This window comes from Leucoraja erinacea, chromosome 9 (genome assembly GCF_028641065.1).
Source record: "Leucoraja erinacea ecotype New England chromosome 9, Leri_hhj_1, whole genome shotgun sequence".
Classification (NCBI taxonomy): domain Eukaryota; kingdom Metazoa; phylum Chordata; class Chondrichthyes; order Rajiformes; family Rajidae; genus Leucoraja; species Leucoraja erinaceus.
In genome coordinates, this window is record NC_073385.1 from 35,571,612 (window position 1) to 35,597,310 (window position 25,699).

General features: G+C 43.1%; 2 protein-coding genes across 2 annotated transcripts in view; one reads left to right on the forward strand and one right to left on the reverse strand.

Annotated features, from left to right (window-relative positions):
* The first annotated feature begins 8,183 nt into the window (after positions 1-8,183).
* fam177a1 (family with sequence similarity 177 member A1) lies at positions 8,184-21,731 on the forward strand. The gene is made up of 5 exons (XM_055640520.1): positions 8,184-8,342; positions 14,417-14,593; positions 14,677-14,743; positions 15,222-15,319; positions 21,245-21,731. Exons 1-5 carry the CDS (start codon positions 8,259-8,261, stop codon positions 21,449-21,451), a joined length of 633 nt encoding a protein of 210 aa, XP_055496495.1. The 5' UTR covers positions 8,184-8,258; the 3' UTR covers positions 21,452-21,731.
* ppp2r3c (protein phosphatase 2, regulatory subunit B'', gamma) overlaps positions 21,692-25,699 on the reverse strand; it is a 32,231-nt gene continuing 28,223 nt past the window's right edge. The window contains exon 13 of the mRNA XM_055640518.1: positions 21,692-22,007. Within this exon, the coding sequence (XP_055496493.1) occupies positions 21,819-22,007 (189 nt within the window). The 3' untranslated portion in view covers positions 21,692-21,818. The remainder of the gene's footprint in view (positions 22,008-25,699) is intronic.

Below are 25,699 nucleotides of genomic sequence, written 5' to 3' on the forward strand. Positions count from 1 at the left end.
TGAGGGTAAAAGAGGGGGGGGGGGGGGGGGGGGGGGGGGGGGGGGGGGGTGGCTTTATTGGTTAAGGAGGACGTCACGTCAGTGGTGAGAGTTGACATTACGAATGGTTTGTCTTGTGAGGCTATATGGTTGGAACTGAGGAACAAGGAAGTGAAGGTTTACTTCATTCTTTACTTTAACTTAACTTCATTCTTTGCCAAATCCAAGCCTTCAACAAAATGTTCCACCACTACCTGGACTCTACTAAGGATCACAAGCTTGCCCGCCTCCAGACAGGTCCCTCCACCGAAACGCCTCAACTCGACCGCCCGCAGGCCCGTGGCCCCACCGCTGGACTGCGCCGCCTGCTCGACCACCAGGGGGCCACGACCTGCCAACAGGAGGAGCAGCATCAACATCCACTGGCTCTCCAACCCTCACCGCTTTCCCGGCCAATCCCAGGGCCGGACCACCGAAACCGCCGCTGCCGACTCTCACCACATCCTCGGGGCCACCAACCTTCACTGTCTCCCCAGGACCACCAATGCTGCTGCCGACGACACCTATCTTTACTCCAGCCCAATGTGGCCCTCCTCTGACCACAACCCCACCCTGGTCGTGTCCTCACCATCCCCCCCTGACCCCCCCCCCCCCCCCCCCCTTTCCGATACAAAACTGTCTGGCCTCAAAAGAGGCCTCACCTTTGTTCCACTCTGCCCCCACCTCAACTAATTCTGGGTTTGCAACGATGTGGAGATTTTCTACCATTGCCTCCAGCTCCGTGCCTTTTTCTATGGGAAGGAGTCCTCAACATCCAGTGATGACCCCTTCTCCCACCTCCACCGGGTCCCCTCCTCTTGGACTCCCCAGAACAGCCTTCTACCCTCTTTAGACCTTTATTTCTATTTGCCGGCGTTACATCAACCGTCTCAACCTCTCCACTCTACTTACCTACTCTAACCTCACCCCCTCTGAACGTATAGCCCTCCGCTCACTCTGCCTCAACCACAACATTATCATCAAAGCCACCAACAAGGGAGGTGGAATGGTAGCCTGGTGAGCTGACTGGTGAGGCCAGGCGACAGCTCTCCGACACCTCGTCCTTCCTATTCTTGAACCATGATCCCACAGATGAGCACCAGGCCGTATTCTCACAGACCATTTCTGATTGTATCACTTCTGGCTGTCTGCCCTTCCACTGCCTCTAACTGTATTGTTTCCCAGGCTTGCACAGCCCGGTTTTACCTTCTCCCCAAAATCCATAAACACAACTGCTCTGGCAATAGAACCGAAGAAGGGTCTCGACCCAAAATGTCTCCCATTCCTTTTCTCCAGAAATGCTGCCTGGCCCGCTAAGTTACTTGAGTTTTTGTGTCTACGAAAGGGATAATCACCTTGTTGGGGGTGTACTACAGACCCCCAAATAGTCAACGGAATTGGAAAAACAAATATGCCAGGCGATTGCAGACAGCTGCGTCAAATAAGAGCATAGTAGTAGGGGATTTTAACTTTCCCAATATTGACCGGGAAAATCATAGTGAAATGGGGTGCAATTTCTCCAAGGTGTTCAGGAGAGTATGGAATTTGCATTCTCCCTATGACTGTGTAGGTTTCCTCCCACATCCCAAAGACATGCGGGTTTCTAAATTGCTCATGGTGTGTAGGGAGTAGTTGAGAAATGGAGATAACATTATGTTATCTCCATTTCTCATTGTGCTCGCATGTGTTTTCCCTGGCTGCTTCAGCTTCCCACCACATTCCAAATATAGATAGATTTAGTGACACTAAATTACCCATTAGCATAGATGGATGAAAGAGAATCCGATTTAAATTTGAAAGAGAATATGTTGCAGGGAGATAGATAAGTGAGCGAACAAAAATAATACCTCTGATTTGAATTGATTGATTGATTGGAAAATACAGCATGGTAACAGCCCCTTTGGCCTACCAAGTCCATGCTGACCATTGATCACCCATTCACACTACTACTATGATAGTACTACTAGTACCACAAGTATGATAGATGGGCAAACTCCACACTGACAGCTCCAGAGATCAGGATCAAATCAGGGTCACTGCAGCTGTGTGTCAGTAGCACTGACCAACATGATGAAATAGGAGTACGACCTGACTGGGAAAATGACTCTGCGTATTCACCTTATCCATTCCCGTCATGATTCGCCTCTATAAGATCATCCCTCAGCCTCCTGTACAGTAAGGGATAAAATATATGCTAGTCACATTCGTCCTATATCCTTCTAAACTTTCTCTATCCATGTACTTGTCCAAATGTTGTTATCGTACCTGCCTCAGCTATCTCCTCTGACTCGATGACTGACTACTGTTTCCTCAAGTCTGCTACACTACTTAATATTTTGTTTAAACATACATTTTCCTCCTATTACTCTGTTTCTATATCCTTTAATTTCCCACTTTAATCTCAGTTTTGCACAGGAAATTCCAAATATACACAACCGTCTGGATGAAAAAAACTCCCTTCATCTCAATCTTAAACTCTTATCCTACAATTATGTCTCGTTAAAATCTCATTGGCCAGTGAACACACCACATATAATCTACATTTCAAGCCCTTAATGAGTTAGCAAGACACTGGTGAATATGGAAAACTGTTCTAATTTAATCTAAAATAAGTGTTGGTATTGCTGCTGCTTCATCTTCTTAAGCCCTTTGCTCCTGTAGGGAGCATAGGCCATTGACAAATGTCCTCCACCTCACTTGGTTTTTGGCAGTTCTTTCAAGATCTCCCCAGTTGAGCCCACTCTCTGACATTTCTGTCTGGACACCTCTTCTCCAGCTGTTCCTGGGGCGACCCTTTTCCTTTTTCCTTGAGGTTCCATTTCAGGGCTTGCCGGGTGATGTTTGTGGCAGGTTTCCTGAGGGTGCGTCCAATCCAACTCCAATTTTCTCCTTTGAATTTGTAAGTCAATGGACTCCTGGCTTGTTCTTTTCCACCCAGTGACAAAGTATTGCTGCTTGGTCTGTGTTATATTGGAGAGCCTCAGAAACAATGAACATTGTTGATTTTTAGCTATAAATGTATCCTTTTTGTTTCATGCTTTCACTTTCTATAATCTGTTTGCTGGTGGTGTTGCAGATTTTGTTTCCTTTCACAAAATTACTAGCGTTGCAATTTTTTTTCCTATTCCTTTCAGCAACACAAACAAAGAAATGACTGTCTGCCGATGTTTAGATACCACAGGCCAGCACTGAAGCCATCAGTGTGATCTCAAAACTGCTTTGTTAAATAAATAAATGCTGTTTATAAATTGCTGAAATGTGCAAAGATTGATAAGTCCAACAAATTGGTCTGCAGCATTGTATGAAAATCATTTTTGTAATGAAGATAATTTAAATTTTAAATTAGAAAATAGATTGATTCGACTGAAAGGACTAAATGAATATTGTGTTATGATCTGAGGGGAAAATAAATATTTTTTTTCCAAGGTAGTTGAGGTAGGAGTGCCTTGAACCTGGTCATTCTTCATCAGAAATAAACTGGCACTGTGATATTTAGCTGCAGAATGCTTCATGCTAAATCCCATTCACACGTGAAATTTTGGTTCAGGTTAAGGTTTAGTTTGGTGGTCTAAACCTAAGAACACTAAACTCATTTTTATTGCCCTAATGCACTGCTCCAACTACCTCTGCACAAACTGGAAGTCAAACATGGGGCCTTCCGGTGAATATAGGATGAAACCAGGTAAACGTGCACTTATTTATAGCACTATAAACGGAACATATCATTTAGCTAATACACCATACGATAAGACTTATTGTTCCAGTGTTTCACAATAATATTTTATTTCTGTGCTATATCGTAAATAAACCATATGGTATGCTTGCCTTCAACGGTTGGGGCATTGAATGTATGAGACAGGAAGTCATGATGCAGCTTGATAGGACTTTGGTTAGGCTGCATTGGAGTATTGCAAGTAGTTCTAGTTGCCCCAATAAATTTAGGATGTGGAGAGTTTGGAGAAGGTGCAGAGGAGATTTATCAAAATGATGTCTAAATTAAGAAGTGTTAGCTATAGGGAGAGGTTGGACAGACTTGAATTGTTTTCTCAGGAATGCCAGAGATTGTGGGGAGACCTGATAGAAGTAAATAAAAATATGAGAGGCATAAGATAGGTTATAGACAGCTAGACCATTTTTCTCAGGATGGAAATGTCAAATATTGGAGCCCATAGCTTTAAGATAAGAGGGGCAAAGTTTAAATATGTTGAAGCATGTTTTTTTTTACACAAAGGTTGATGGATGCCTGGAACGTGCTACTGGGTGGTGGTGGAGGTAGATACGATAGTGGCATTTGAGGCTTTTAGATAGGCACATTGAAATGCAAGGAATAGAAGGATATGGATCGTGTGCAAGCAGAGGAAATGTTTAACTTGGTATCATGTTTGGCACATGGACATTATGGGCCAAAGGGCTCGTTCTTGTGCTATATTGTTCTATGTTCTCCATAACGAAAAACGGTGGTGCTATTCTCTGGTGAAAATAATTTGAACGATCCACCACCACGCTCTCGGTAAAGAAACTTGGCACTTTTCATTTTACTACTCCTCTTCTCTCCTGATCTGACACCCTTATGTCTCCTTTTCATCTCTAGCCTTTGTCACTTATTCCACCCATGTATCAATCCAAACCCCCTTTATCTGTATCCACCCATCACTTGCCAGACCTTCCCCCACTCCACATTTTTCAGCTTTCTGCCCACCTACTACAATCTGATGAAGGGTCCCGACTTGAAACTTAATGAGGTGGATTGGAGTTGGTGAAGAAGAAACTTACAGAGCTGAGTGTAGCTGAAGACACAGCCAATCATGGTGGAGAGATTAAAATCAGAGAAGAGATCCTGAGCATTAATAGAACTGGAATATTTCTGATTCTAATTTAATATCTATTAACATTAATGTTGCATAAGGATAGAAAAGCAAGTCACAATGCTTTCTCTTCATTTTACAAAGTAACGCTCTATGTCAATTTCCCTCCACAGATGCTGCCTGACCAGTTGAGTTACTTCAGCACCTTGTGTTTTTACTCAAGATTCCAGCATCTGCAATTCCTTGTGTACCCCTTATATTTGGTGGAGCTAACTTTTTATTTATCTTGTGCCAAGAATGTAATTGAATGCTAATCTTCATCAGAGTTGTTGATTTTCTCTTTAATGATGGGTGCAAGTGATCTGATATGGGGCAGTCAGTATTTGGTGCCAGAATCCCAGTATTCACAACCACCGTCAACAATTTGGCTGGGGAATGAAATGTTGTGTTTCAAAATTTGTTGTTAATAAAAAACTAGTTAAGCCAGTGAGTAGGGTTAAAAATGTAAAGAGGCTGCACAAGAGTATGGACAAGTTAAGTCAATGGTTGAGAGCATAGAGTTAGAATATAACGTTAACAGATGTGAGTTACCCACTTCAGTGTGAGAAACAGAAATGTGGAGTTTTTTAAATGGTGACAAATTTGGAAATAATGATAATCAAAAGAACCTTGGTACCTGGGTACATGGTCACTGAACACTAAGGTGCAGATACAGCCCGGAATTAGAAATGTATTGAGTATAGAATTTGGAAGGTCATGTTACATTTGTATAAGACATGGTCAGACCACATTTAGAGTATTGAGTTTAGCTTTGATCACTATGTTATAGGAAAGCATGCAAAGCAAAGCTTCTCGCTCTTCAATACATTTATCATAATAAACCTAAGCCTAAACCAAGGCACAGATGGACATGTGGTTATGCAGGGACCCAAGAAATATGGCAGGTGCAAGCAGACGTGATTTGTTTAACTTGGCATCATGTTTGGAACAGACATTGTGCTCCAAAGAACCTTTTCCTGTGTTGTACTGTTCTACATTCCATAAAGTCTTTGGAGTACTAAACAAAGAGAACGCTTCCCCTAACTGAGGAGACACTCAGAAATTGAGGTAGGTCATTGTGCACTGAGCTGATGAAACATTTCTTTGGTCAGAGGGTGGTATATCTCAGTTACTGCGTTCATTCAAAACAAACATGGCAGAACTTCATGAGATCTAAGGATATGGAAATATTGCAGGAAAACTTGGTTTAGGTACAAAAATCAGCAATGATCTTGATGAATGTCAAAGCAGATCACATAGTTTACTCCTGAGCTCAATTGTTATTTATTTATTCAGCGACAAATTTACCAACCTGTAAATGGCACATTTTGTAATACGAGCAGGGTGCTCTTTCTATGAAAGGATGAAGATGAAATTAGCTTATCATGGCATCATGTTCGGCATAAGACATTGTGGTCCGACAGACCTGTTCTTGTGCTATGCTGTTCTATGTTCTATGAAATAAAATACACCTTTTGTTTAAGTCAAGAGTATTTAATTGTCATATGTACTGAAACAGAACAATGAAATTCCCGCTTGCAGCAATATAACAGGTTTGTAAACACAGTACTCAATAGTTAACAAAATAAACAAAAAAAAGTTTGATAAATAAAAGTTTGATAAATAAAACACACAATATAGGCCAAAATAAAACAAAGCCAAAAGTCGTTTGTGCAACCAAGACAGATCGTAGTTTGGAGTTTAGTTGGCGTTCACTGTGCTCAATAGCTTGATGGCTGTCAGGAAGAAGCTGTTCCTGAATCTTGAAGTCACAGTATTCAGACTCCTGCACCTTATTCGCGATGCCAAGAGTAAAGTGAAAGCAGAGCTAGGGTGTTATGGGATCTTGAGGAACATAATGTAGGTATGTTACAAAACGTACCTGAATCGTGGCTGAGCATCTGCCCCTCCCCTTGTGTGTGATTTTGGAGCTGTTTGGAGGGGGCGGGTTTAAAACCCGATTTTTACTAGCCTGTTCCAATCGCAGATGTTCAGCCTAGTAAATCATTAACGGAGAATCGCTGCAAGACCCGGTCCCAAAAGCTATTATTAGTTTTATAGGCCTCGAAGAGTAGATATAATAAATTTAAAAGCTCTCGTTCATTCCGCAAGCTCTGGCAGCCCCAGGGTTTTATAAAGCAAACAATTAAAGGTATGTACCTTATTTTTACATTAAATGGGGCATGTATATAACCCTATAATTATAATTTTCTATAGCGAGTAGCTCATTTTGGGCTTTTTATATCCCCCAGTATTTTTCTCGGCATTTGAGGGCACTAATCCAGCGCGCTGTCAACATTCTAAACCTGCGCGTTCCACATGAACCCACTAGAAAACCGATTTATTTACAGCAATTGAACACTAAATTCCTTCCATTTGGCCTATAAATTAATGTAAATTAGATATAAAAATCATGTTATATTGTGAATTATTTGTGAATAATCTTTGGACACTTAGGCTATTTAAAAATGTTAATCTTTCCTTAAGAAATGTGCTTTTGACTATCTAAGATCACAGCTTTTTTGTAATGCCCATTGAAAATCAATAGGGAACAAGATGCTAATTTCCGAGTATGAAAATGGTCATAACTTTTTTAATACTTGAGATATGAAAGTGAATTTGGTGTCAAATTAAACTTATTGTTATGCTTTATCTGATGGGATAAATTGCAGACTTGATTTTTTAAATCTCAAAATTTTGTAACATTGCTACATAATGCCAAGTTAAACTAATCTGTGTGTGCGTGTCATACATACCCTCCATTCCCTGTATATCTGTGCGTATCTAAATGCCTCCTAAATGAAACGATTGTATCTGCCACCACCACCATCCTTTACAACACATTCCAGGCACCCACCACCTGTGGGGGAAAAAAAAAGACATGCCTCGACATCTCGTTTAAACTTCTCCCCTCTAACTTAAAGCTATGCCCCCTAGTCTTTGACATTTCCACTCAGGGGAAAAGGTCCTCTGTCTGCACATTGCACCACTGGCACTGATGTGGTTCCCTGGAGTGACATCCCTTCCCTTGTTTGAAGGAGGGGGAATTGCCCCACCTGACTCAACCCCTTAATGTTGAGCAGAGGAAGGGCCCTAGCCCGTGGTGGTCCCCTCCCCCCCTCTACGGATTGAGTGCAGTATCAGTGCAGTTGCCCTTCCTGATGAAGCGAGCGGTTGTCTGACTGCAGACAGCGACTCCACCCACCGGCACCATTGCGTCCTGTTGCCCAATAACAGGTGCAGCCGGACACGGGGCATCTGGGCAACCTGTCAGTGCAGGGAGGAGCCACAGCTCCCTACCCCCATCCATGGCTCCCGCCTCCAGCCCGGGGCGGGGAGCGCTGCCGCCGCCGCCTGGCCGCCCGGCGAACTCCGGCCAGGCAGCAGCAGCAGCTAATGGCGGAGAAGCTCCCCGGTCTCGGCCTCTACCTCAACCCCGGCAACGTGCTTCTGAGCGGGGCCAGCATGGACGCGGAGAAGGTGAGGGGAGGGGAGGGGAGGGAGCAAGGCCAAGCGCCGGGCTGGTCCCCGCGGAGCCAGCCACGAGGGGCGGGGGAGAGGGCGAGGCGCGGTCGGCAGCGGCCCTGGGTATCCTCGCAACCGCTGGGGATTGTATTGTTTCCCCCGCCAGGAGCGGCTGGGGATGTCCCCCCTGTCCCCAGCTGGGAGAACATTCTCCCCCATATCCCCCTGCCTACGGATAGTACCCGAACTGGTGGGTTGGAACACAAGATCTAATTCTCAGTGCAAATCATCTGGTCATTCACTTCCCATCTGGACAAAGTCTTGTACAATTCCCATCCAAAGTCCACAATTCCCATCCGCATTTACAGCATTTTGGGATTACTCTCTACTCCCCACCAACCAGTGTCCCATTTCCCATGCAACGGCTGGCGATGGAACACTTCCCCTTCCACCTCCCTCGTTCTGTCACCATCTTCCCATTTCCTTTGCTCTCCAACCCCCTCCATTCCTTTCTACCCCCTTGCTTCCCTTTCACCATTTCCCTCCGATCCTCTTTCCCTTTCATTCACCTCCTTCAAAGCTTCCAGGCATCCAAACAGTGCTTCCAGATTGCACAGCGATTCACTGACACATTGTAATCACGAATATAGGTATTTTGGTTCAACTCTTCCACACTGATCAATAGAGCCAGGATTTTGCCATACATTCCTTTCCATGCCTTTTTTGATAATTTCAACAGGATAATGCCCTTTTCACGATCGAGTGCCTAAATCAGCCTCTTTTTGCCTTTTTGCTAAAAGGTTGTGCTATTTTCTCTTGTACTGTGATTACAATGACATTTTCTATGTTAACACGTTAATATTAATGTTATTTTTAACGTGTTAACAGTATAACTTACAAGCAAACTTCCACCACCGTGGCAAAACTGGGGGCGCCACTGTCGGTCATTCATTCCTTCGTGCCGCTGCCCGCTGGTGCAGTCTTCTCCAAGATCTATTTAAGAAAGAACTGCAGATGCTGGAAAGATCGATGGTAGACAAAAAATGCTGGAGAAACTCAGCTGGTGAGGCAGCATATATGGAGAGAAGGAATAGGCGAAGTTTCGGGTCGAGACCTTTCTTCAGACTGATGTGGGGGGGGTGGTGAAGAAAAAAAGAAAGAAGTGGAGACAGTAGGACTAGAAGGAGGGCTGGGAAGGGGGAGGGGGAGGAGGGAGAAGACTAGGGCTATCTAAAATTAGAGAAGTCAGTGTTGATACTGCTGGGATGTAGACTACCGAAGCGAAATACTCAAGCTTATCTCCTCACTACATTTACTGCTGGCTTCAGTCGCAAATCTGATTTTTCGAGTGATCTGTGCAAGTCATTCATTGATGCTGGAATTCCACTGTGGAAATTGGAAAACAAATCTCTCAGGTTTTTTAGCGAAATGGGCAGAGGAACATATACCAAGCGAGTCATCATTACAGAAAAATTATGTTGACAGCAACTTCAACATTGTTGTGCAGAAAATTAGAGATGAAGTTGCATGCAACAAAATATGGATCTCAATAGGTAAGACAACCGATGCTGTGGAGGGATATGTTGCCAATGTGGTCATCGGTACACTGGAGGCAGGGCAACCATCAAAGGAGTATTTGTTGATATCGGAAGTATTGGATAAGTCAAACAGCTCAACTATTGCTCAGTTGTTTACATTTTCACTTGCTGTACTTTGGCCAGAAGGTATAAAACACGAGAATATTCTTCTGTTGGTGACTTAAAGTTTTATTCCCCAAAATGTTGCATTAGCTTAGTTCAAGGACGTCATAGAATTGCCAAGCACATACGTAGCTTGTTTCCAAATGTCGATCGCCTAGTTTCCAATGTTAAGAAAATCCTCAAAACACCGTCACGTGTGCAGTTGTTCAAGGAAATGGCATCTGAGATTCCGCTACCTCCTCAGCATGTTTTAACTAGGTGGGGTACATGGCTCTCTGCTGTACTCTACTATGCTGCAAATTTTGAAAAGATGAAAGAAATAGTCAACTGTTTTGATCTGCAGTCAGGATCATCAGTGAAATCATGCATAAAAAGTCCCTCCACTGCGATCTGTGTTTATTGCTTCCTATTTTGCAAACTTCCCACAAGCTATCCCTTCCTTTGAGAAACATGGCGAAACATTAGTGAATAACTTGCAGGTTTTCAACAAAATAAGTGACGATATTCATAAAGTTCCTGGTGATGTAGGTAAAGACATACACGGAAAATGTGAGATAGTGATTTTAGCTAACAAAGATCTTGAAGAAATACAAAACATAGTTAAAGTTCTCAAAGGTAGTTGTAATACACAAGATATCAACATGAATATAGAGTCGATAGCTTGTGACTCAACTGGGGTAGAAATAAGTTTTTCACAACTGAAGCATAGTCTTTTGACAGATGGCATAGTTTAACACCAGATAATTTGAAAAAAAATGCTAGTAATTATGTGCAATCAGGCAACTGGTCATTTAATGAAGTATACCTTTATATTATAATTTTTAACCATATTTTGGTTGTGGAAATAAATGCTTTATGCCTTTTTTTTGTTGTCATAAATGCATTTTTTGTGCCTTTTTTGTAATTTTATTATGCCTTTTTGCATGCCTATTTCAGAGTTTTTTAGTGCCTAAACATCCTGGCTTTACTGATCAACCTCCCATCTAAGATAGTCCCATTTGGCCACATTTCACCCATATCCCTCTAAACCCTTTCCTATCCAGGTGACTTTTAAATTTTGTAATTGTACTTGCCTCAACTATTTACCCTGGCAGCTTGTTCCATATATATGTACTATACAATGTGAAAAAGTTGGCCCTCAGAGTCCTGTTGAGTCTTTCAACAAATCTGTTCCCGCTAGTTTTTGATTCCCCTTACCTTGTGAAAAATACTCTGTGCATTCACCCTATCTATATCCCAAATGATTTTATACATCTCTAAGAACACCACTCAGGCATCCACCGATCTCTGTAAAATAAAACCTCAAATAATGTCCTTGGAAACAAAAGTCAGTTAATATTTTTGGCACCGGGTATGAAACTGTCATTTGTTTATATTCCACCGAACTGAATGGTTCCAATTTTGCCCTTATTAACATGTAAAACACAACTGCACATTAGGCTGTAATCTTCATGTAGAACTCTTCCCTCCAAGTCAGAATTATTTTTGATGATTTAACAAAAACCTGCATCTACAACATGGAGTAGTACTCTATCGTGAGAAATGCAAAAAATATTAAATTGAGATCACCCTGCCAAGCCCCCTTAAATAAGAGATCCTGTAACACAATTCAAAGAGTAGGGACATTCTCCTGATGTGTTTTTTTTTGCTCTGTGTGATGCAGTGGCTTTTGTTTTACACGGAAGAATGCTCAATAGAAGCTGGATGAGAGAACGTATTGTCGTGCTCAATATGCCTAGTTATTGCATCATAGTAATACAAAGCAATGGTACCAAATTAATAGAGTGGGTTGCGTTAAAATTCTTGAATATTCCATTTTAAGTGCTATTTCTGTTTTGTGTTGCACTGGGAAGGGTTCACCTATGCTTGTGGGAAGCGTCAGAGGTAATTAAAGTTGACTTTTGGGGGAAAAAATGTTTTGAACTACCTTTGGTTTTGAACGAAGATTACTGTATTACAAAGTAATTCGAGTCGTATAGAGTCTTACACTGTCGAAACAGGCCCTTCGGCCCAACTTGCCCACACGGGCTGCAAGTAATTCTTGAGCTCTTCAAGTATCTCCTGGCAGGAGGAAATCTCAAAGAACAAATCTGGGCATGATTAATGAAAATGTCTTTCTTAGCATTAATAGTTAGGATCTATAGTAGAAAAGATCAGAAATTATTTGAATGATTGTCATTTTGTTGTAAAGGAATCAGTACATTCAGACTTTAAAAATAAGTATTTAAGATCATTTAGTTACCAAATTTCAAATAGCACACAATGCTTTCTTTTAAAAGCACACCACATGCTTTTGACAAGGATCTCATGATAAACTGATCCAGAGGATTAAGGCATGTGGGATCCACAGTAATTGTTGGATTGGGTTCAAAAGTGTCTTGCCTATAGAAGACAAAGAAAAAATAGTGATGGAGCAGTGTTATACTGACTGGATGTCTGTGACCAGTGGTGTGGACCAAATGTAAGGGGGTTGATTAGAATTTGCAGATGACTCAAAAATTGATGGGATTGTGGATGGTGAGGAGGTTGTCCAAAAATCCGGCAGGATATAGACAAGATGGAAATGTGGACTGAAAATGTCAAGGCAGGGTTTGTTTTACACAGATTAGAATTTGCAGATGAAGCTCATAAATAGATAGCCTTTTATTGTCATGACCGAATTGTGGATGTGTCCACCCAGAGATGGAGGTCTGGTCCGCAAAAAGAACAGTCCGAAACAGGATATAGACCCAAGATGCTGGAAATGTGGCCACTGAGAAATGTTCAGGAGATTTACTTGGCAGGGTTTGTTTTACACATATAGTGGTAGGAATCTGGAAGGCACATCCAGAGGAAGTGATGGAAGCGGATACAATAGCAAGAAGCATTTTGAGAGGCACCTGGGCCGCCCCGAACTTGGGCGCCGTAACCTGCGACCGGTCCGCCCCGACTTGGGCGTCGCTTCTTCCCCCGGGCCGGGCCGCCCGACTTGGCGTCGCTTCTTCCCCGGGCCGGGCCGCCCGACTTGGCATGCAAGGATTTGAGGGTTATAGACCATGTGCAGGCAGATGTGCAGTTCAAATTGCATCATGGCTGGCACAGATATGGTCAGAAGAGGTCAACTTCTGTGCTGTGTGTTTCTATGAACATGAGAGTTGAGAGTGCTACTGATAATAGTGGAAACATTTATGTGTCACAATCTTCTTATCGAGTCCACATCACAAGATTAGAAATTGTTCAGCCAGAACTGAACACACTTCTCGGCATCTGCAAACAATGGCGTCTTGCGCTTCTTGTGCATAGTGGTGGAAAGATTGGTGGAAACAGGGCCGCGACATGAACCCCATGTCTCGCAATAAAAAAGGCAAAAAAATGTTTTAAAGCGGGCCCTCAGTTCAGTTACTGCAAAATATTCTTTATATTCAGGTGTCTGTATCACGCAAGGAGCTTTCACATTGCAGGAACGCAGATTTTGAAATTATTTTTAGAGATACTGTATTGAAACAGGAACTTAGGCCCACCGAAGGTAGACACAAAATGCTGGAGTAACTCAGCAGGTCAGCAACATCTCTGGAGGGAAGGAATGGGTGACGTGTCGGGTCGAGACCCATCTTCAGACCCGAAACGTCACCCATTTCTTCCCTCCAGAGATGCTGCCTGATCCGCTGAGTTGCTCCAGCATTTTGTATCTACCTTTGATTTAAACCAGCATCTGCAGTTCTTTCCTACACACTTTGGCCCACCAAGTCCACGCTGAGCATCAATCACCCATTTATACTAGTTCTATGTTATCCCACTTTCTCATCCGCATTGTACTCATTAGGGGCAATATACAGGCCAATTAACCCACAAAACTGCACATCTTTGGGATGTGCAAGAAAATTTAGAATCCCTGGAGGAAGCCCACGCAGTGACAGAATGTGCAAATGCCACACGGACAGCACCCGTGGTTGGGATCGAACTCAAGTCTCTGGTGCTATGAGGCAGCAGCTCTATCAGCTGCGGCACTGTATCGCCCCAATGATGCTGCATGGTAACTTAATGGAATACATTTTATAACCCCACTAGCCAGGTAAATTTATATTTGACCTGATTTTGAAAATGCTAATTCAGGGTCCTGAATGTAGAATATCCACTCAAAAAGAACAAGCAACTGGAGATCAATATTTCAAATAATTGTGAACCCAATTACAAAAGTGTCTGCATGCTGTTGATCGGTGATGCTGCAAACTTAGCAAGAAATACAGCAGCACCACGCATGTACATTTTTTGCCATCTAATGTTTGAATTTCTGTTCGTGTACAGTTTTGTGTTGTGTATTGAGGCAATATATACTTGGAATTGAGATTGTTGAATTATTCTTTCATGACTCGCCTAAATAGTTAACTTTATTTATTTTTCTCTTATAAGCTGCAGGCAAATGGAAAATCATTTGAGACTGTAGAACTTGGAGATGTAGGTATGAAAAAAACAAAGGTTCCTCGGAGAATCATTCACTTTGCAAGTGGTGAAACCATGGAGGAGTACAGCACAGATGAAGAAGAACAGGAAGAAGAGAAAAGAGATTTGTTGCCTACAATTGATGTCGTAAGATTTGTCTACTATGAAGTTATTTTTGTAAATCATAGGCAAAATGACAATCTAGGTGTAAAGTATTACTTTTTTTTCAGAGCAAACTTCCTTGGGCTCCATTCCTGTGGTTCTACATGCTAAGATTTGCTACGGGAACACTGTCAGGTAAGCATAATGTATAGATAGTATCATTAATTACAAGACTAATGAGCTATTGTCAGGATCTGATGATATTTGTAGACGCAAGTAACTGCAGATACCGATTTACACAACAAAAAATACAATGTACTGGAGTAACTCAGCAGGTAAGGCAGCATCTCTGGAAAATATGGACAGGCGATGTTTCGGGTTGGGACTCTTCAGATTGATTATCGTGGAGGGAGAAACCAGGAAGAGAAGTGGGAGTGGGACAAATCTGATGACGGTTCTGAGATTAGATGCAGGAACTTGATGAATTGATGGTGGTCAGGGAGCAACATTAAATGAAGGAAACAAAGTAGAGAAATAGAACCAAGTTAAGAGAGATAAGTTAAATGTTTTTTAGCAGGTAATAATGAAAGTGATAATTTTGAAAAAATATCTTGTTCAAGTAGTATTAATTATATAATTGAACATTTATTTATGATCTTGTAATTTTTTTTAGTGTGCGACTTCCTGGGAGAAAAGTTAGCTTCCCTTTTTGGTATAAATGCACCGAAGTACCAATATGCTATTGACGAGTACTATAGGATAAAGAAGGAGGTAAGCAAATTGCATGTGACTATTCAGTAAAGGACATGTCATTTAGAGGGTGTCTCAATCCTCGCTTTGGATATGTTTGAGAAAATCACTAAGTACCATTGAACTCCCCAACTAGAAATAGAGGGTTACATCTGATTCCCAGTATAGACAATAGGTGCAGGAGCAGGCCATTTGGCCCTTCGAGCGAGCAGCCATTCAATGTGATCATGGCTGATCATCCCCAATCAGTACCCCGTTCCTGCCTTCTCCCCATATCCCCTGACTCCGCTATTATTAAGAGCCCTATCCAGCTCTCTCTTGAAAGCATCCAGAGAACCCGCCTCCACCGCCCCCTGAGGCAGAGAATTCCACAGACTCGCCACTCTCTGTGAGAAAAAGTGTTTCCTCGTCCATATAACCATATAACAATTACAGCACGGAAACAGACCATCTCGGCCCTACAAGTCCGTGCCGAACAAATTTTGTTTCCCCTTAGTCCCACCTGCCTGCACTCATACCATAACCCTCCATTCCCTTCTCATCCATATGCCTATCCAATTTATTTTTAAATGATACCAATGAACCTGCCTCCACCACTTCCACTGGAAGCTCATTCCACACCGCTACCACTCTCTGAGTAAAGAAGTTCCCCCTCATATTACCCTTAAACTTCTGCCCCTTAATTCTGGTCAAAATGTTCTAAATCCGTTCTAAATGGCTTACTCCTTATTCTTAAACTGTGGCCCCTGGTTCTGGACTCCCCCAACATCGGGAACATGTTTCCTGCCTCCAGTGTGTCCAATCCCTAAACAATCTTATATGTTTCAATGAGATTCCCTCTCATCCTTCTAAACTCCAGAGTGTACAAACCCACAGCTGCTCTATTCTCTCAGCATATGACAGTCCCGCCATCCCGGGAATTAACCTTGTAAGCCTACGCTGCACTCCCTCAATAGCAAGAATGTCCTTACTCAAATTAGGGGACCAAAACTGCACACAATACTCCAGGTGTGATCTCACTAAGGCTCCGTGCAACTGCAGAAGGACCTCTTTGCTCCTATATTCGTTTCCTCTTGTTATAAAGGCCAATATGCCATTTGCTTTCTTCACTGCCTGCTGGTACAAGGACCCCCAGATCCCGTTGTACTTCTCCTTTTCCCAACTTGATGCCATTTAGATAGTAATCTGTCTTCCTGTTTTTGCTACCCAAAGTGGATAACCTCACATTTATCCGCATTAAACCTCATCTGCCATGCAGCTGTCCACTCTCCCAACCTGTCCAAGTCGCCCTGTATTCTCATAGCGTCCTCCTCACAGTTCGCACTGCCACCCAGTGTTGTGTCATCTGCAAATTTGCTAATGTTACTTTGAATCCCTTCATCCAAATCATTGATGTATATTGTAAAGAGCTGCGGTCCTAGCACCAAGCCATGCAGTACCCCACTAGTCACTGCCTGCCATTCTGAAAGGGACCCGTTAATCCCTACTCTTTGTTTCCTGACTGCCAACCACTTCTCTATCCATGTGAGCACTCTACCCCCAATACCATGTGCCCTAATTTTGCCCACTAATCTCCTATGTGGGACCATATCAAATGCTTTCTGAAAGTCCAGGTACACTACATCCACTGGCTCTCCTTTGTCCATTTTCCAGATTACATCTTCAAAAAATTCCAGAAGATTAGTCAAGCATTATTTCCCCTTCGTAAATCCATGCTGACATGGATCGATCCTGTTACTTCTATCCAAATGTGCGGCTATCTCATCTTTTATAATTGACTCCAGCATCTTCCCCACCACCGATGTCAGGCTAACTGGTCTATTATTCCCTGTTTTCTCTCTCTCGCCTTTCTTAAAAAGTGGGATAACATTAGCTACCCTCCAATCCACAGGAACTGATCCTGAGTCTATAGAACAATGGAAATTTATCACCAATGCATCCACGATTTCTAGAGCCACTTCCTTAAGTACCCTGGGATGCAGACCATCAGGCCCTGGGAATTTATAAGCCTTCCGTCCCATAAGTCTATCCAACACCATTTCCTGCTAATGTGGATTTCCACCTCTAGCCACCACTATATCAGGAAGATTGTTTGTGTCCTCCTTAGTGAAGACAGATCCAAAGTACCTGTTCAACTCATCTGCCATTCCCTTGTTCCCCATAATAAATTCACCTTTTTCGTTCTTCAAGGTTCCAACTTTGGTCTTAATTAATTTTTTCCTCTTCACATACCTAAGGAAGCTTTTACTATCCTGCTTTATATTCTTGGCTAGCTTATCTTCGTACCTCATCTTTTCTCCCCGTATTGTCTTTTTGGTTATCTTCTGTTGTTCTTTAAACATTACCCAATCCTCTTGCTTCCCGCTCATCTTTTGCTACGTTGTACTTCTTCGCTTTAATTTTTATTCTGTCCCTGACGTCCCTTGTCAGCCATGGTCATCCCTTTCACCCCTTGGAATCTTTCTTCCTCCTAGAAATGAACTGATCCTGCACCTTCTGTATTATTCCTAGAAACACCTGCCATTTTTGTTCCACTGTCATCCCTGCTAGTGTATCTTTCCAATCAACTTTGGCCAGCTCCTCCCTCATGGCCCCAGAGTCCCCTTTATTCAACTGCAACACTGACACCTCCGATCTACTCTTCTCCTTCTCCAATTGTAGATTAAACCTGACCATGTTATGGTCACTGCCTCCTAATGGCTCATTAACCTCGAGGTCCTTTATCAAATCCAGTTCATTACATAACACTAAATCCAGAATTGCCTTCTCCCTGGTGGGCTCCAATACAAGCTGTTCAGGGAATCCATCACAAAGGCACTCTACAAAGTCCCTTTCTTGGGGTCCAGTACCAACCTGATTTTCAGTCTACCTGCATGTTGAAATCTCCCATAACAACCACAGCATTACCTTTACTACATGCCAATTTTAACTCCTGATTCAACTTGCACCCTATGTCCAGGCTACTGTTTGGGGGCCTGTAGATTAGTCCCATTAGGGTCTTTTTACCCTTACAATTCCTTAGTTCTATCCATACTGACTCCACATCTCCTGTTTCAATGTCACCCCTTGCAAGGGACTGAATTTCATTCCTCACCAACAGGGCAACCCCACCCCCTCTGCCCACCTGTCTGTCTTTTCGATAGGAGGTATACCCTTGAATATTCAGTTCCCAGCCCTGGCCCTCTTGCAGCCATGTCTCAGTAATTCCCACAACATCATACTTGCCAGTTTCTAACTGAGCCTCAAGCTCGTTCATTTTATTCCTTATACTTCGCGCATTCATATACAGCACTTTGACCTCCGTATTCACTTCCCCCCTCGCAATTGGCCCTGGCCTTACTCTGTTGTCCATTCTCAAGCTTTCCTTCCCATTAATTCGAGAATCTTTTGTAATTTTTCCTGTAGCCACTTCCCCTTCAACTCCATCTTTATACTCCCAATTTGTCACTCCCTCCCCCCCCACTATTTAGTTTAAACCCACACGTGTAGCCCTAGCAAACCTGCCTGCCAGAATGTCGGTCCCCCTCCAGTTAAGGTGTAACCCGTCCCTTTTGTACCTGGTCACCCCTACCCCAGAAGAGATCCCAGTGGTCTATAAATCTAAATACTTGCTCCCTGCACCAGCCCCTCAGCCACACATTCAGATCCCCTATCTCCCTGTTCCTGTCCTCACTAGCACGTGGTACTGGAAGCAATCCAGAGATAACCACCCTAGAAGTCCGGCATTTCAGTCTACTTCCCAACTCTCTGAAGTCATGTTGGAGAACCTCCTTCCTCTTCTTCCCGATGTCGTTTGTGCCTACGTGCACAACTACTGCCGGCTGTTCACCTTCTCTCTCTTGAGGATGTTCAGAATTCGGCTCATGACATCCTGAACCCTGGCACCAGGGAGGCAACAGACCATCCTCGCATCTCGGATGCCGCCCCAGAATCTCCACTGTCTCAGAATTCATGGAGAAAAGGTGGCTTCACATCATGACCACAAGATTTTCTGTGTAGGAACTGCTAATGTTGTTTCATACCGAAGATAGACACAAAGTGCCGGAGTAACGCAGTGGGTCAGGCAGTTTTTCTGGTAAAAAAGAATGGGTGACGTTTCGGGTCGGAAGATCTGCAGAAGGGTTCCAACCCGAAACGTCACCCATCCTTTTTCTCCAGAGTTGTTGCCTGACCTGCTGAGTTACTTCAGTACTTTGTGTCTATTCAAGATGTCTGTGATGTAAATAGCATTACGGAGAGAGGACAAGCCTTGTATACACAGTAACTGGTAAGAAGTACTCCAAGAGAAAGCTCAGCCTTGTTCCTCAGCCCCGCTATAATCAGGCAACTGAACAGTCCTCACATCAGCTGGTTCTGGTTCTGACGCCCCATCTACCTCCGTGGCGACCTTTGAACCATCTTTAATCAGACTTGTCAACTATACGAGGCATTGGACACAAGTATGAAACTACATTTTACACATTTAAAATACTAATATTTAATAAAGTCTCTCTTGATTGAAATCTTTATCTGTGCAACATTTTCATGAGCATTATTTGAATCGACTCCCCATGCAAATACCGAGGACCTATTACAGTGTTACTTTCCTTTGCTACACATCATGTGGACAGTTCCAGACAAAGTATTGCAAACATTTCCTAACAACCTTGGGACCTCCATTCCTCCATGAGAAAGAATTTCTTTAGTCAGAGGGTGGTGAATCTAGAATTATTTGCCTCAGAAGGCTGTGGAGGCCAAGTCAATGGATATTTTTAAGGCAGAGATAGATTCTTGATTAGTACGGGTGTCAGGTGTTCTGTGGAGAAGGCAGGAGAATGGGGCTAGGAGAGATAGATCAGCCATGATTGAATGGCAGAGTAAGCTTGATGGGCTGAATGGCCTAATTCTTCTCCTATCGCTTATGACCTTATGTAAATGTCATTGCAACTTTGGCACTTCTAATGTCCATTTTGCAGACACAGTTAATAATGTAGATATTGATCATTATGGACTTGTGTAGGGTAGTTAATTATGAGAGCAATTTGACACAGTGGTGGATAGGAAGACCTAATCTGATATCCAGTGATAGTGTCAAATACTGATTCTAGTGTAGTTTATTATTGTCCACATGCACTGATATGCAGTGAAAAGGTTTTATTTGTGTGCTATGCAGTCACAATCAAGGCCACATGAATATGATCAAGCTGTCCATAGTGCACAGATAAAGGTACAACATTTATTGCATGATATAACATTGAAGTCTGATAAAGTCCAAATAAAGATAGTTTGAAGGTCTCCAATGAAGTAGATCGGAGGTCAGGACTGCATTCCAGCTGATGAGAGGACCGTTCAGTTGCTTTATGACAGCTGGGAAGAATCTGTTCCTGAATCTGGAAGAGTACGTTTTCAAACTTCTGTACCTCTTCCCTGATGGGATACGAGGGTGGGACTTGTTCTTGATAATGCTGGTGGCCTTGCTGAGGCAGAGTGAAGTACAGACGTAGTCGAAGGAAGGCTGGTTTGTGAGATCCTCTGGATTACTGCCACAACACTCTGCAATTTATTTCGGTCTTGAACAGAGCTGTTCCCAAACCAGGTGGTGATGCATCATTTCTATGGTGCACCTGGAGAAGTTGGTGAGGACATGCCAAACGTCCTAAACTATATTCTTACATATCTGGTGGTGAATCTAGATAAATCAGCAACTTACTAGCAAACATTAAAAGCTGTACTTCATAAAACGCATACTGATATATTTTAATGGTGTGAAATGAACCCAGGTACCAGGGGTAATCATTGCAACTAAGTATGTAGTTAACAAGTTGATGAGTCATTATAGAGGACACAGCATTAAATTATTATTAGATGAAGTACTATCACAAAGAAATGAGAAAATGAATTTTATAGAAAGACTAATTGCCAGTTTTCTTATGCAATTCTGCTAATATCTGAAACTAAATGTTGCAGGAGGAGGAGGAAGAGGAAGAAAATAAAATGTCAGAAGAAGCTGAAAAGAATTACCAAGAACAAATAGAAAAGCAGCAAGATGTGGTCAGTGCACAAGATAGCTTACCGGCTGTTAATGCATCATTTGTAAATGTCAGTTTTGAGATGGAAAACGATCCTACACCTACATCAGAAACCAAACAAAGAGGTGATCCTATCCCAACTTAGAAGCTCTACAAAAGGAGGAAGATAAGCAGACGTCCTGCCCTTTACTCTAAAAAATAAACCACGCCTTAATTTACTGATTCAAGATGCAGTTGTGCCTTGTAAAGTCGTTCACTTCTCACTTCATTTTGCTTTCCATCATGTGCTATAATTATAATACTACACAGGTTTGTTTAATCTAACTAATTGCATTATTTATTTGTAGTGTTATTTTTCTCTTTATAAATAAATTGTCTATTCGCCTTTTTAAACTACAGAACTTTAATAAAATTTCTGCAAATTATTTTTACATTATGTACAATTCACAGCAATTCAATACAAATGGTCAAGTAAACCAAGGGGGGGAAACAAACAGAAACAATGCGTAAAATCACGAGTCATCCAGTTCGGCATTACCATCATTGTCATTCGCAACAAGAACTTCGCGGTTTTCATAAGTCCAAAATCCATTTAGATCAATTAGAATACTGCTGACAGTGTCGCCTTGCCCACTGCTTATCAAATCTTGAAGTGTGATTTTATATGGATCTTTAGGTTTAACCATGTCAAAGATTTCATCCTGCAAAAATTAAAATACTTTTCAGTATAACTTATAGGTTATGCATTCATTGCAGTAAAAAAACAAGCCTATACAGTTTAAAGAAAAACATTGTCCATTGGTTCTCTCCAGTTGCTGCCTGACTCACTGAGTTACTTCAGCGCCTAAATGTAACAGCTAAGCTGGAGTTTCTATAGATCCCAGCAATAACATATTGTCACAATTCTGCTCAGCGAGGAATAATTGCTCCTGCCTTTTTGAAGTCGGATTATAGGCAATAGACAATAGGTGCAGGAGTAGGCCATTCGGCCCATCAAGCCAGCACCGCCATTCAATGTGATCATGGCAGATCATCCATAATCAGTACCTCGTTCCTGCCTTCTCTCCATATCCCCTGACTCCGCTATCTTTAACAGCCCTATCTAGCTCTCTCTTGAAAGTATCCAGAGAATAGGCCTCCACCGCCCCCTGAGGCAGAGAATTCCAGTCAAGAGAGTTTTATTGTCTTGTGTCCCAAATAGGATAATTAAATTCTTGCTTGCTGCAGCACAACAGAACTCAGAGCTTACGTGGATTTTGAAGAAGCAGGAAAAAAGCACTGAGTGGCTCAAGCCCGTGTGGGAGGAGAATCAGAGGGGGAAAGTTTAAAAAGTGCGGCAAAACAGACAGACAGACTTAACTCAGAGCTTACGTGGATTTTGAAGAAGCAGCAGCAAAGAGAATCAGGAAAAAGCACTGATTTGCTCAAGCCTGTGTGGGAGGAGAGTTAGAGGTGAGTCAGAGGGGGAAAACAGTTTAAAACTGAGGAATGTGGTTTGTAAATTGGTAAATTAGGCAATTTATCAGTCAATATAAGCAAGACAGCTCTTAGGGAGCGGCTGTGAGGGAAGTGCGTCTTTAGCTCGAGAGTCTTCGGCGAGGAGAGGAGGCTACGCATAAAGCTCGAAAGGACGGAATGCGGTGAACACATGTCGGGGCAGATGAGACAGTGTGAGGCTTACAGAATGTGGGTGTCCAGGGACACGGATGGAGCCTCTGGCTGCTACAACTGTGGCAAGTGCGTCCAGCTTCAGCTCCTGAAGGACCGTGTTGGGGCACTGGAGAAGCAGCTGGATGACTTCAGGGCCATCCGGGAAAACGAGTTTCCACGACAGGACCTACAGTGAGGTAGTCACGCCGAGGATACGGGAAGAGCCAATGTGTGTGACGGAGAGAAAGGGTGGAAATTGTGGAGTGCAGAAGACCCAGGTGGCTGTGCCTAATAAAAACAGGTACGCCCTCTTGGGAACTGTCCGGGGATACGATGTTTCCAGTCCGAGCGGCGGACACGTCGGTGGCTCCAATCCTGGAGATGGGACTCGACCGGCGAGTCTGACGTCGGGCAGAGCCCTAGTGGTGGGTGACTCCATTGTCCGAGGAGCGGACAGGAGATTCTGTGGCGGCAGACGAGATGCGAGGATGGTCTGTTGCCTCCCTGGTGCCAGGGTTCAGGATGTCACGAGTCGAATTCAGAACATCCTCGAGAGAGAAGGTGAACAGCCGGCAGTAGTTGTGCACGCAGGCACAAATGACATCGGGAAGAAGAGGAAGGAGGTTCTCCAACATGAGTTCAGAGAGTTGGTAAGACTGAAAAGCCAGACTTCTAGGGTGGTTATCTCTGGATTGCTTCCAGTACCTCATGCTAGTGAGGGCAGGAACAGGGAGATAGGGGATCTGAAGGTGTGGCTGAGGGGCTGGAGCAGGGAGCAAGGATTTAAATTTATAGGCCACTGGGATCTCTTCTGGGGTAGGGTTGACCTGTACAAAAGGGACGGGTTATACCTTAACTGGAGGGGGACCGACATTCTGGCAGGCAGGTTTGCTTGGGCTACATGTGTGGGTTTAAACTAAATACTAGGGGGGAGGGATTGACAAATTGGGAGTATAAAGATGGAGTTGAAGGGGAAGTGAATACAGGAAAAATTACAAAAGATTCTCGAATGGGAAGGAAAGCTCGAGAAGGGACAACAGAGTGAGGTCAGGGTAAATTGCAAGCGGTGCAAGGGGGGAAGTGAATACGAAGGTCAAAGTGCTGTATATTAAAGCGCGAAGTATAAGAAATAAAGTGGACGAGCTTGAGGCTGTTAGAAATTGGCAAGTAAGATGTTGATGGGACTTAAGGCTGATAAATCCCCAGGGCCTGATGGTCTGCATCCCAGGGTACTTAAGGAAATGGCTCTAGAAATCGTGGATGCATTGTAATTTTCCAATGTTCTATAGACTCAGGATCAGTTCCTGTGGATTGGAGGGTAGCTAATGTTATCCCACTTTTTAAGAAAGGCGGGAGAGAGAAAACAGGGAATTATAGACCAGTTAGCCTGACATCGGTGGTGGGGAAGATGCTGGAGTCAATTATAAAAGATGAAATAGCCACACATTTGGATAGCAATAACAGGATTGGTCCGAGTCAGCAGGGATTTACGAAGGGGAAATCACGCTGGACTAATCTTCTGGAATTTTTTGAAGATGTAACTAGGAAAATGGACAAGGGAGAGCCAGTGGATGTAGTGGTACCTGGACTTTCAGAAAGCATTTGATAAGGTCCCACATAGGAGATTAGTGGGAAAAATTAGGGCACATGGTATTGGGGGTAGAGTGCTGACATGGATAGAAAATTGGTTGACAGACAGGAAACAAAGAGTAGGGATTAACGGCTCCCTTTCAGAATGGCGGGCAGTGACTAGTGGGGTACCGCAAGGCTCGGTGCTGGGACCGCAGCTATTTACAATATACATCAATGATTTGGATGAAGGGATTCAAAGTAACATTAACAAATTTGCAGATGACACAACGCTGGGTGGCGGTTTGAACTGTGAGGAGGATGCTATGAGAATGCAGGGTGACTTTGACAGGTTGGGGGAGTGGGCAGATGCATGGCAGATGAAGTTTAATGCGGATAAATGTGAGGTTATCCAATTTGGTAGCAAAAACAGGAAGGCAGATTACTATCTAAATGGCGTCAAGTTGGGAAAAGGGGAAGTACAACGGGATCTGGGGGGTCCTTATTCATCAGTCTATGAAAGTAAGCATGCAGGTACAGCAGGCAGTGAAGAAAGCGAATGGCATGTTGGCCTTTATAACAAGAGGAGTCAAATATAGGAGCAAAGAGGTCCTGCAGTTGTACAGAGCCCCAGTGAGACCACACTTGGAGTATTGTGTGCCGTTTTGGTCCCCTAATTTAAGGAAGGACATTCTTGTTATTGAAGGAGTGCAGCGTAGGTTTACAAGGGATGGCGCTACTGTCATATGCTGAGAGAATGGAGTGGCTGGGCTTGTACACTCTGGAGTTTAGAAGGATGAGAAGGAATCTCATTGAAACATATAAGATTGTTAATGGTTTGGACACGCTAAACAGAGAGTTGTGAGTCTGTGGAATTCTCTGCCTCAGAGGGCGGTGGAGGCAGGTTCTCTGGATGCTTTCAAGAGAGAGCTAGATAAGGCTCTTAAAAAATAGTGGCGTCAGGAGATATGGGGAGAAGGCAGGAACGGGGTACTGATTGGGGATGATCAGCCATGATCACAGTAGGCCGAATGGCCTACTCCTGCACCTATATGTCTATTGTCTATTGTAAACATAATACAGAACGGAATATAAAAGTTCAGTGTGTCTATTGTCCATAGATCATATATACACAATAAATAAACAGATAAAGTGCAATAATAATAATAATAGA